General features: G+C 37.3%; 1 protein-coding gene across 1 annotated transcript; it reads left to right on the top strand.

Annotated features, from left to right (window-relative positions):
- The first annotated feature begins 677 nt into the window (after positions 1 to 677).
- Positions 678 to 13,594, top strand: LOC581846 (high-affinity choline transporter 1). The gene is made up of 8 exons (XM_030999145.1): positions 678 to 979; positions 1,858 to 1,971; positions 2,604 to 2,759; positions 7,223 to 7,371; positions 10,976 to 11,101; positions 11,735 to 11,888; positions 12,398 to 12,615; positions 13,091 to 13,594. Exons 1-8 carry the CDS (start codon positions 814 to 816, stop codon positions 13,592 to 13,594), a joined length of 1,587 nt encoding a protein of 528 aa, XP_030855005.1. The 5' UTR covers positions 678 to 813.
- The last annotated feature ends 203 nt before the right edge of the window (positions 13,595 to 13,797 follow it).

Below are 13,797 nucleotides of genomic sequence, written 5' to 3'. Positions count from 1 at the left end.
AATGAATTATTAAAAAATGTATTGCATTTTCTTTGTTTTTTTTATATAAGTGGGGGCTGCCCCCTACTCTAGCCCCCGCTGGGTACAGTCATGATTTAGTGGCAAAGCAATGAACTCGTAACTGTGAGGCCCCAAGATCAAAACTTTGACGATGTGCTATATTAGTGCCCCTTTCGTGAGGAATTAATCCTCATTACTGTCAGTTATGACTTAAGAACTTAGGTCCCTTGGTTGATAGTAGCATACACATGCTTTAGTAGTCACGTATAAAACATGGTCAAAATCATTCCATAAATTGGGGTAAAAAAAAACATTCCACCATTATGACCGACAGTGTATATAGCCAATAACAATATTAGTTATTTTCACATAATAAAAATATAGGTAGAATACCCTTGTCAGTAGAGCTGTTTTTCCATAGTGGTCCAATTAAAATACAGCGTTTTTCAACCTTTTCTTAGACACTGCACCCTTTTAGGGGTAAAAGAATTCGCGTCACCCCAATCCAAACTTCATAAATAGGATTTTTCCATTCTTCGCATACATATTTAAGGGTAATTAATCGATTGACCGTAATAAATGTTTATGAAGCAGTAATGTTGTCTTTAATTTGAGATAGATATATATATATATATACTTTTATTATCATTATTTTATATTTTATCGATGGTTTATATGACAATTTTGAACAATAAAGAGTGTCCACGTTTCATTCTTTTTTATGAGTATACATTGCAAAAAATCAAGCTTTGCTCTGCTCCACTGCTCCAGTATTCGACTACATCTGCACAAGATCTACCTCTGCATATCGTAATGGCTGTTCACTGGGGTGGGGTAGCTGGTATGATATTCTTCTATCTGATCATCTTGGCTGTGGGAATATGGGCCTCGAGGAAGACAAAAGGCGCTAATAACACAGAGAGAGTGATGGTGGCAGGCCGGGATTTCGGCTGGTTTATAGGTCTCTTTACGCTGATTGGTGAGTTGTAATAATCGAGAGAAAAAGGAGTCAAATGGCGTATCCATCATTGGGTGAAGCCATGCGCATGCCCCCTCCCTCTCATTTTGAAGGCCCATAAATATAAAGCGATTGGAGTTGTTCCTTTTGAACGCAGGTATTTCCAGATACATTCCAGTCCCAAACTGCTCAATGGAAGACCCCCCCCCCCCCCCCCAAAAAAAAAAAATAATAATAATCTCTTAACTCTTAAGCTGCCCCCATGAAATTCACTTAGTGCCACAGTGCTAATCCCTATTGTGCCAGCCACTAATCTCCTGTGTGCCAAGTTAATTTAGGGTTGGTTCAAGTGCGTGTAGTTTAAATTGTTACTATGTTTGATCCACTATAACATCTCATCTGTATATTGTATTAAAAAGGACTGTACGTTAAAGTTGTAGAAAATTTAACCCTCTTTCTGTTGATACCATTTTCTTTGTTTTGGGGGATTTGTGGAAGGGGCCGCGTACCCTAGCAAACACTGCGTACACTCATGATTCAGGGGCTAAGCAATGGCCTCGTTACTGTGAGGCCCCAGTATTAAAATCGTGTCGATCAGCTACATATTAGTGCCCTTTTGTCAGGCATTAATTCTCATTACTGTCAATTATGACTTAAGGACGTAGGTCCCTTAGCTGATTAGCATAGTAGCACACATATGCTTAAGCAGTCACGCAAAACAAACACTCGAAAATTAATATTCAATAAAATCTGAGAATGTACGCCATTATCTAGATCTATTAGAGATAAATAATTTTTTTAAATCCTTCCCTAAATTGGGGTAAAAATAAATATTCCACCATTATGACCAACAGTGTATTTTAATCAATAACATTTGAATTTAATTGAATTATATTCAGCTACTTGGGTCGGAGGAGGCTATATCAATGGAACAGCAGAAGTCGTGTTTACCCCAGGGTGGGGTCTCGTTTGGGCCCAAGCTCCCTGGGGCTACAGTTTCAGCTTCGTCGTTAGTAAGATCTTTGTTTTTTCTTGTTGTTTTGAGTGTTTTACAGTTAGATATCTCTATATTATATTCGACAAAAAGTCTAATAACATTTTTTTACTGAACATAATGTATTAGACAAGTCAAGTCAAAGTCTAAAATTAATGATAATCCATTCTATCATACACTCTCTCACAATAAGTTGGATAAGTTTACATACTGTAATGCTCTGATCAAGCATGTGAAACGTCCTGGAAAATTCTATGCATGAAATCGCACACAACGATTTACTCTTTTAACCCTGTTATAGCAGGGAGGTGAAAGAACTATTTGACAGCTTAATCAAATACTGGGCAGTATACGAATAGGATGATTGCCCTTTTGATTATTAAAGTCAATGTGAATTGTAATGTTCTCCAGAATACATTTGGCAATTGAAAGATTCTGCCATTTTTGCGAAGTTACTAGTTGGGGCTATTATGTGGTCGAAGATTGACTATGGTTGCTAGTTGCGACTTGGGGGTAGGAGTTACTTGAGATTGCTTCCATTGGGTAGGTACCACTCCTTGTTGAAAAGACGAGTTCATCAGATCAGTCAGTGGTACACATAGCTGAAAATTCAAATTTATTTATTCAACTTTTCTGATTTTACCTCCACAGATGGACTTTTCTTCGCAAAGCAGATGCGAGCAGCGAATTACGTCACAATGATCGATCCATTTCAAAAGAAGTTCGGAAATCGCATGGGAGGAATTCTCTTTTTAGCCGCTATCACGGGAGAGCTGCTATGGTGTGCCGCCATTTTGGCTGCCTTAGGTAGGTACTGGGATTGCCAGACATGCACGGGCACACGTTTTGCGCCATTATTATGTCTTTCCTTGTGCTGGGTCTTTAATAGTCAATAACATCTCATGATATCATAATCTCTGAATAAGTATAGATGAACCGTTCCCTGATAGGGGGATGGGGGTTGGGGCAACCGCCACCTCATATTTTGGAAGTGATGTTGTCTATTGAATCTTTCACTACTTATATTTCGTATTACGGAATTAATAATAATAATAATAATATTTAATTAGTTGTCATTATAAGATGATGACGTGGATCCTAATCAAATAATTGGTTTAAAGCGTACACGTGACCATGCAGGCATTTATTTTGCCTAACGCGTAATTTTGGTAATGACCGGTCATTATCAAAATCAGGTTATAAAACATCATTTTATAAAACAAATAAGACATAATCTTATAAAACAAATAATACACAGCATTTTGTTCAGGCATTAGTGAAATTACCCACACTCGGTACCTTCAATACAGTCCAAACACCCTCGGCTATCGCCTCGGGCGTGTTAGACTGTTCCAAATGTACCTCGTGTGGATAATTCTTACTAATGCCCTCATTGCTGCACTTGTATTGTCAAAATTATTGCTTGCTTGGATCACTAGCTCATAGTCTTCTTCTTTTAATGAAAAGCTGCTTATTCGGAAAGAGATGTCTCGCTTCTCACTTTTGTTTAGCATTTAGTTTCTTGTGTTTTATTTTCATTTTATTCATGAGCGATTGATATACAGCTTTTGACCACTATACGGGAGATTTTTGTCTCTTATGCACGTATGTCTTTGTTTATCAGATAATTGGTATTTATAGCATCTGAAAATATAAGGCTATCCGTTCCGATGATTTACGAGTGCTTATTCTGCAAACTATGCAGAAGCTTGAATGTTAGAGTTCATTGAAAATGAATTCTCTTGTATAATATAATCATATATTATAATCATATATATATATATTTAAATATTAATTGTATTTATCATATCAGCTTTCTGTACAGTGCGTCCTAGAAAAAACGAAACCGAGAATTATCGATGTTTATCATAGGCCTAACTGAATTACAATTATAATTAATAAATGACACATTTTTGTAAAGCTTAGATCCTCTTCTTTTATTTAATGCAACTCATAAATTATGATGCATATTTCACGCATGAGTGATTAAAAACGATTTGAAGAAAGGGTACCAAAAGTCATTTGGCGAACGGTATCTGAATTTCAAAGAGAAAATCACATTTCTAGAAAGTGACACCTCAATCAGGAATATTTGATATTTTTGACCCGCACTTATGGGGACAATGTCATTATTTTTTTAATCATAAGATAAGTCATTAGATTTCGTTCGCATATTCTTTACATCGTTTAAGCAGGTCAAGAACGTGCAAACGATATCTATCGACTTATCTTATAATGAAATTGTACCCGCAACAATTCAGTACTCTCATCTCATACCCATTGTGCGATTTGCCAGAATTTTGCCTAACTTTGAAAATGCAGATTTAACGAGAGCTATCTTTCTCTTGATCTCTGTCTCACATCTGGCATCCTCGGTGATCGTGCTGCCGAGGTAGTTAAAAGAGGAGGCTTGTTTAATATCCTGTCCTTTCAGTTTCAAGTTACAGTATTTTGTTTTAATTATAGGTTTTCCCGGCCAATTTCGTAAAAGCAGCAATCAATTTCATTAACGTGCATTCATGTTCGAGCAAATTTTCTCCACTCGTTGCTCCCCGGTTTCATTTTTCAACTTGTTGTATTCAATTTCGTTTCGAGGCACCAAATTTTCTAAACATGCACATTCAAATTTAAGCTTGGTTCAATCAATTTGGAAATGCGTAAGGGTCATTCAATTTCGCCAATGTTGAGTGGGAGGTGAATTCTTTGGCGAATTGCGGTTTCATTTTCGTCTATGGGCAACCTCTTTCGCAATCGGGTCATTCAAATTAAAACTAGACCTCATAATCATAGTATGAGGCTCGATGTTCATTCGGATATTCAGTATTTCATGTTCATTTATTTATTCTTTTCCTCTATGATCTTTTCTGACATGATTTCAAATTATACAGTCTTCTTATTTATCTGATATATTCATATTGCATTTTATGTTTTCTCTTTCTTTCGACATTCTTTATTTTTGTTTAAACATCACTTTATTCATATCTTCATATTTTTCATTATTAATGGTTTGTTTTGATCAATCTTGATTGAGTAGGTGATTTTTTCTTTATTCATCATTGTATTTTGTTTCCATCATGACCATGTCGCTCTACCTCTGTCCAAGATCTGTTTATATATAGCTTGTGCTTAGAAGAGAACAAAAAATTGTGCACCTTCTCTGGGAACAGTTACCTGTGTAATGACAGAACGATTACGCATGTCATTCGTCTAAGTAAACTTTGCATCAAATTATTCAAACAGAAGTATATTAAGTGACAAATTAACATCAAATGAAAAGCAATGCACAAATGCCTAATCACGAAATTGAATGCACGAAGACATACCACCGTCTGTCCGGCGCGAATTTGAATGCTCTTTGCACGCTTTTCTAAATTAAATGCTCGTTTTGCACGTCTCTGTGACAAGAGTATGAAATCGCATGCTACTAAATCAAATTGAATGACGCAATTAGGTATTTGAATGTTGATCTACATAGTCATTCAATTTCGCACGAACTTGAATGAACGTAATGTTAATTCGGATGCTAAGTTTACGAAGTTGGGCGGGAAAACCTATATTTAAAAAAAAATAATAATAAAAAAAATATTCCCACGGCTGACCTAAAATGTGATTTTACCCCCCCCCCCCCCCAACGGAGCCAAATGTCAAATTTTCAAATTTCGAGACCAAAAAAAAAAAAAAAGTATCAAAATATGCTCATCCATCTCAAAGTAATTAAATGCCTAAAACCCACGAGCATCCTGGGCTTTCACCCCTAAGGCAGCCCCCTTGATGCTCATCTGACCATAATATAATACCAAAACCTTTGAACCTCCGGGGGTTTTGCCACTGGACCCCACACTTATATAAGCTCGCTACGCTCGACCTGATTGTAAATAGTTTAGCCCCCCCCCCCCCCCCCTCTTTGAAAAACGTTCCGCGGGGCCTACATCTAAAACGTGGCGATGGGGAGCATTCCAGCCAGGCGTCATTTTTTCAAGCGGACACTTGCCAATATAAAAATATAAAAAACATTATTTTACATTTTTTTTGAGGAGCATGTCAAGACCCCTCCCCTCCTCATGTAAATGTCTACTGGTATATTATTTATATACCAGTAGATATTCGAATACTCCTCAAGAATGCTTTGAAATATTATATTATTATATCCTGTAATCTGAGACACGCTGGTGACCGGCGCTACTTTTATTGAGATCAATTTTTTATTCATTGTCACATTGTGATAAAAACTTCTCCAATATGCATATAGTAATAACAGGTGTTCAATACGACCTAGCCCCAAATGAAAATCACTCTCTATGCCATCCTATTCAGAGATCGGTCTTTTGCTATGCATGTGCTGCCGGTCTCTAAAAGTCCTAGGGCAGGTCCTAGGGGTAATTATTCATAACTTGGCCACACACATATGGTCATATTTTCATTCTCCTTTGAAAGAAAGTTCGGTCAGGGTGATGTTTTCAGTGATGGAAATGTAGATGCACTACGCAGGTACATTTTTTGTTAACAGTCAATAGGATCGAGCATGACTTGTCAATTGAACAGTGACAAGAACGACAGCCCCTACGACCCAAAACTAATTCTATCAATCAAATGTGAAAGAAACTGTCTGGCAGCATTTGATAAAGGTGATTATGTTGTAGAATTGATATATACTGTGAGGTTTTGAAATCATCAGATTATAAGCTATTGACTCAGTCTTGCTAAAAAGTCACATTCACTGCACACCGAAATGTGTATACAGGTGCGTCCCAGAAAAAACGAAACAGAGAATTATCGTTAATTGTTTTATCATAACTTAGTCTGATGCGCCTGATGCAACTCATTTGATGCATATTTCACGCATGAGTTTCGTTGACAATCAGCCATGCATGAAGTCTTTCGTCTACGGCTGATTGTCAACGAAACGTTAAGTCTTTTTCACTCATGCGTAAATATGCATCAAATGAGTTGCATCAAAATAATGAAAGATGAGGATCTAAGCTTTTTCAAATATGTGTCATCTATCGATTATAATTGTGATTAAGTTATGATAAAACATTGATAATTCCAGGTTTCATTTTTTCTGGGACGCACTTTATAGGACTACACAGACATGAGGCTATTTCGCTTCAAGTTTCGATTATGTAGGCATGTAAAGAGCAACACTCTGCAGGGGATAATGATTCTTCTACAACATTCTTCCATACTAACATAAAAAGAATTAGAATTCTGTTTCACCTTAACCAGCTAGAACTCATCCTTCTATCCAATTGTGTTTATTTGTCATTCAGGATCAACGATCAGTGTCATCTTGGAGCTGGATCAGAACCTTTCTGTCATCATCTCAGCATGTATAGCTGTGTCTTATACTCTATTTGGTGGTCTCTTCTCTGTCGCTTACACAGACATTGTACAACTAGTTTGTATATTCATCGGTTTGGTATGTCATATGTAAAAACATTCCACCGAGTGTTACACTCACAGGCGTTCTTTCATCACGTTCAGTAGGAAATTAGTTTCAGCTAAGTACTTGCATATAGGAAATTAGGGGGTAAAGAGGACATTTTTTTTTTTTTTTTGGGGGGGGGGGGAGTCTAAAAAAAAATCGCACCGACTAAGCCAGCTGAAAAGTCGCCCAGTGGGGGGGGGGGGGGGGGGGGGGGGGGTAAGAGGACACTTTTTTTTTTTTGGTCTCGAAATTTGAAAATTTGACATTTTGTTCCGTTGGGTGGGGGGTAAGGTCACCTTTTTTAGGTCAGCCATTGGCATAATTTTTTTTTTATTTATTTATTTTTTTTATTACAAAAACAACAAAAAAAAAATCAAAAGGGGGGGGGGTTTCACAAAATCATACACAAAACATACACATAAAAAAAACTCAAGGGGGCACTTTTTTTTTTGGTCTCGAAATTTGAAAATTTGACATTTTGTTCCGTTGGGGGGGGGGGTAAGGTCACCTTTATTAGGTCAGCCATTGGCATAATTTTTTTTTTTTTTTTTTTATTACAAAAAAACAAAAATCAAATCAAATCAAAAGGGGGGGGGGTTCACAAAAATCATACACAAAACATACACATAAAAAAAACTCAAGGGGGGGGGTTAACCCCAAACCCCCCTGCGTACGCGCCTGCTCATGCTCAGATGCTCCACTATTATACAGGAAAATGATCAGACATGTCAGATACTATAATTCCAGAGGGTGGATATGGTTGTACATTACAAAAAATATTGTCAATTAAAGTACTGGAAACTTCTGTTATTCTTGTTGGCTTAGTGATTAGGGGCAATAATGAGAAAGACATTAACATGTTTATATACAACTCCTATAAAATGATTCTTTTGACCAGGGTTATCAATCTCAACAAAGATAGTTTCTATATGATCTGACATTATAATCAAGATCGTGATGTATCTGGTATTCTACTTGGGAAGGAATATACAAAGCAACACCTCCTCCACGTCTACCTTGTCTATTGTTGTTAACAAGATTAAAACCAGAAATAGAAAAAAGGCTCCTATCGGCTTCACACGTAAACCATGTCTCAGTGACACTAAGTATTACACGTCCTAGATTGATATTATCAATGAATCTTAACATTTTGTCAAAATTCTTACAAACACTACGCATGTTTATATGAAGAAGAGTTAAGCCACTGTTCGCATGATTATATTTAGGTGCTGTTTCAAAAAATTGATCTTCTGTATGATAATTACAATTAACATTAGGGATATCATAACCGTCACATAAATTGTACATATTGTCTTCATAAAATCTAAAAATTTCATCATCCATTTGAGCCATATTGATACTGAATGTGCAACATTACATGAAAGTATTGTATAGTAGGTGGCTGGCAATACAGACAAACATGCAAGAAAGGAAAAAACGTGACAAAAAAAACTGCATAAGGTGAAATAAACTCATATTCAGCAATTCAAAACATTTACCATTAACAAAGATTTAGAAGATGGCCAAGATATGACAAATTTTGTATGGATCTATAAAATAAATGAGCTACTTATTTTATACTTCATGAATCTTTTGTCTAAATTCTCCTACTTCAATCACTATTCCGTTAGTTTTTTTCTACATTTGTCGAAATTAATTCGACGTTATGCTGGGCTACACCTTTAAAGTGGTTATTCCCAGATCTCCCGCACATGGATAAAGAGCGCATGCGCCTGAAAACATGGATATTCTAGACATGTTTGTTGTTGGTTTTTTGCTATAAAATAATATAAAGGACACAAATAAAACATGGCCCATTATAAATCAATTGGAAGATGGCCAAGAAATAACAAATTGTAGAGGGATCTATAAACATAAATGAACTGGCTTGTATTGTTTAGTTTTTTGTTGGTTAGAACAATATTAGTGGAAAGTATAACAATCTACATACTATGTGCATTAGCTATTGTCATTTTAGAAATTTCATATTTAGTGCTCCCAAATAAATGTGCATATAATGTGGCAACTCTAAAGGGTCTTTGTGTATAAAGTGATGCCTTAATGTCAGTGAATGAAATTATATTTTCAGATCCACATAATAAACATAATTCGCAAAATAGGCAAATGAACATTGGTCATGATAGAAAATTCATATGTTAATAAGTACCCGATTGTTATAACTCAAATGCCCCACACTATTATGTTGTTAATGTTACTAAACAAGGTGCACACATTTTGATGTCCAAAGTTTTAGCCCGGTTTTCCTGATATGCAGAAAAATCCATAATGAGTTTTTGATTTGATAATATCAATTTTTTAACATTTTGTATGAGCTTCTATTAAAAAATGTAAATATTCATTTTTATTTTCTAATTTGCCAGCTAAGAACCCGGTTGGGTCAATTCGAATGGATTGATAATAATGGCATTATCACTGAACATGTAACCCATCTCTTTATTTTGTATTTCCTATTTTTATTGTCACTATTATCTTCTCTTCTCTTCTTTTCTCTTTCTTCCCTTCCCTTCCATTCTCTTCTCTTCTTTTCTCTTTTCTTCACTTCCTTCCTTTCCATTCCCTTCTCTTTCTTCTTTTCTCTTCCTTCCCTGCACTTCCCTTCCCTTCTATTATTTTGTCTTCTCTTCTCTTCTCTTCCTTTCCTTCCTTTCTCTTCTCTTTTTTCTCTAATCTACTCTTCTGTTCTCCCCTCTCTTTCCCCATCCCCCTTCTCTTAAACTACATGTATGAATATGTAGATAGGGGGCGTATATGCCTATGTGTGCTGCTTTATATTATATCCAAATCTTGTCAACCATGTTTTGTCATTTGAAGTGCTCTGTTCCAAAAAAAATTTTTGTTTTGTTTTGCATTAGTGTACACATTCCCAGTAGTAGCCTCACACACTGACACTTCCAAAAGTCTGAATTTCTCCCAAAAAGTCAAAAATGGCATTTAAAAACCAGTTCGGTTCCAGACGGTACTATATCCAATCAAGTCATGAATTGTAACTTGCATACAGTATGCAATATGTTCGGTGCTAAAAAGTACTACATCCACAACAATTAAAACTACATAAATTAATGAAAAATATTTGTGCAGACTTAGATTTTGTTAAAGAGTGGTTTTATACTTGTATCATACAATACAATAGTATAATCAGCTAAAGTATCATTCCCAACTGACATTGCTAACGATGATAATTAAAAAATCGTTCGGGGTAGCTTTCGTTTGTTTGATGTATCCCAACCAGGCGCGTACGCAGGATTTTTTCAAGGGGGGGGGGGGGGTTTAACATTTATAAAATTTCGCAACGACTTAGCCAGCCGCTGAATAAGCGGGGTGGGGGTAAGAGGACATTTAAAAAAAAAAAATTTGGTCTCGAAATTTGAAAATTTGACATTTTGCTCCGTTGGGGGGGGGGGGGGGTATAAGGTCAGCTTTTTTAGGTCAGGCATGGGAAAATGCAAAGGGGGGGGTTTAGGGGGGTTGAGGGGGAGTTTACACACAGAAAAATACCAAAGAGGGGGGTTTAACCCCCCCCCCCCCCCATGGCATTAATGTGTTATGACGAGCAACTCGCATTCATTTCTTTCAGTGGCTTTGTGTACCTTTCGCGCTCACGAACAAGGCCGTAACGCCCATACTACAGAATAGTGGTAGCTGGCTCGGAGAGTGGGATACGAGACTTACTGGACAATGGATCGATAGCTGTTTGCTGATCGTAAGTAAATTAATGTCAACATTTAAGTGGAGTACAATTGTTTTGAAGTACATTTTCATCTGCTTATTTAATACAGTAGGATAGCTATATGATCGCATGGCCCTCTGGAAGAACATAAAGATGATATCGTAGATAGCTTTAACATATTTTGTCATGGTTAAAAAACAGGTTTAAGTAGCTTGATTGGATTGGATGATTTCATCAAATATATTCAATCCTCACCAGTCCGAAGACTGAATCACAATGGTACAATAATATAATGTTCATGATTTAGTTTTAATATGCAAAAATTCCAATGATTCAGTCAATGCAAAGTACAAAATTGAACTAACTAATAACAAATATTATAAGATTTATGTATCATACTTTCTCTTAGTTTGTTCAGCTCAGAGGGGGGTTACAGGGTGAAAATTTTACTTATGAGGCCCGACTTGCCTCAAAACATAGTACTTTACGTTGGGCTTGAATGTGTGCCATCCGCACCCTTGAGATTTTCTTTTCACTCTAGCGTCGTCCGGAGCTTACTAACCTGAATGCCATGAAAGTACCTTTTCCTGACTAAAGAAATATTCAGTAATAAAACGTTTTAATAATTCTTGGCTCTAACATGTACCCTTTCTTGTTTTCATTCAGATCTTGGGAGGAGTGCCCTGGCAGGCATACTTCCAACGAGTTCTAGCAGCCAAGACCCCTCACCATGCCCGCTATCTCTCTTTCTATGCAGCCTTTGGCTGTTTCTTTCTCAGTATCCCGGCATATGTCATGGGTGCCGTGGGCGCCAGTACCGGTAAGTTTTCCGTTATGTAACACCAATTTAAAAAGGACGACAAAGTTACCGGCAAATGATGCGTATAGCTTAAATAACTTTGTGTAAAGTATTTCAGGTTTTCCAAAAGAAATCTTGAATATTCTCTTTCCTCTTTCCGCCAATTGCCATGTCCTCACGAGCAAGTAATATGGTCGGACCGTGGGAGTATTCATTGCTGTGACAACCGAGTATCCATTGTGAACAAATACAAGCCAATACTATAGTTAAGTGTATGGTATTTTCCCTCTCCCCAACACCCATCACTCTCCCCTCTCCCTTTCTCTCTCTCTCTCTCTCTCTCTCTCTCTCTCTCTCTTCGGAATTTACGATTTGACGCATGCAGTACTAAGATTTTGGTTAAGGATATCAACAAAATTCGCAATGTCGCATCTTGGGTGAGTATAAAAAATAAATCACATGACAATGTACAAAAGAGCACACAATAAATTTCCGATATGCCTCGTCGTTGCATTCAACATCTCTTTCAGATTGGACAATGACCAACCTTAACCTCAACAAGACTGACCCCTATGAAACACCTGGCATCATTCTCCCAGCCGTCATTCAGTATCTCACCCCACCAGTGGTCGCTTTCCTTGGACTCGGGGCCATCTCTGCCGCCGTGATGTCGTCCACGGATTCGTCCGTGCTTGCCTCAAGTTCGATGTTCACTAGGAACGTCTACAAGAATATCTTCAGACAGTCGGTATGTCACTATTTCTGATCTGAAAAACTGAACATAATAATAAATTCGATAATAGCTCCTTTCTAAGATAGTCTTTTTTACAAAATGACATTAACAAAAACCTTTTTCGGAGCCGTATCCTTCTAATCAGTCGAACACAATACGGGTCCAAATCACGTTTAAACAATTGCAAAACGGAGACCCCAATATAAGATCGACTTTAGAACAAGCTTAAACGCAAAGACGCGTTTACATAATCTATGTAGAACCCGGCCTCTGTGATTCTAGTTCTCTTTTTTTTCTGCAATGGAGGAAACCGTCACCATATCCATGTTTAATGACACTTAATATAAGAGATAGATTTATAGAACAATTTGTTTACTTTTAAAAAATGCATTTTAATTTATTGTAATTACGGACCTGATTAGTTTTTCTTGGAACACGGTAGTCCAACCTTTATGAGCAGGAATTTTACTACCGGTATCTCGATCTGCAGGCCTCTGAGCGGGAAATGATGTGGGTGCTTCGTGTTGCGGTTATTTTTGTTGCAACCATCGCTACTGTCATGGCGTTGACTGTCGATTCCATCTACACCCTCTTTGTCCTCTGCTCCGACTTCGTCTACGTCGTACTCTTCCCGCAGTTCGTTTGCGTCATTCACATAAAGAAGTCCAATACCTACGGTTCAGCTTGTGCTTTTGTCCTCGGTCTCTTTCTACGGCTGGCAGGTGGAATATTTGCCCTCGGCATGCCAGCTCTCATCCACTATCCATACTACGACGAGGAGCTGGGCCAGCTATTCCCGTTCCGCACCATGGCTGCAATCCTATCTTTTGTATCGCTGGTCGTCGTCTCGTATGCCACAGACGTCATCTTCAGGAAGGGTTACCTTCCCAAGAGGTTTGATTTTTTGAATTGTGTGGTTGATATTGATGCAGCTACTGATCAACAGGTCAATGGCAACGTGCAGGCTCTCGATATCGTGGATAAAATGGCGTAAAGATAATACTCTACCTCATGTGTTACCTGATTGGGTATAGTTACTAATTCTCTAGTTTCTGCATTTGGTAGCACTCTGTGCCATAAAAACGCAAATTGATTGGCCAAAAATGTCTTCGATCAAGAAAGATCAACTTCATTTTGACATCGATTTGTGTCGCACTAAACATACGCCATACAGCAGTGGTGCTTTTTCTGGATATT

The sequence above is a fragment of the Strongylocentrotus purpuratus genome, unplaced genomic scaffold, assembly GCF_000002235.5.
Source record: "Strongylocentrotus purpuratus isolate Spur 01 unplaced genomic scaffold, Spur_5.0 spur5_scaffold_5, whole genome shotgun sequence".
Lineage (NCBI taxonomy): Eukaryota > Metazoa > Echinodermata > Echinoidea > Camarodonta > Strongylocentrotidae > Strongylocentrotus > Strongylocentrotus purpuratus.
The sequence above is the reverse complement of the archived record's forward strand: the minus strand, read 5'-3'. Positions and strand labels throughout refer to the sequence as shown.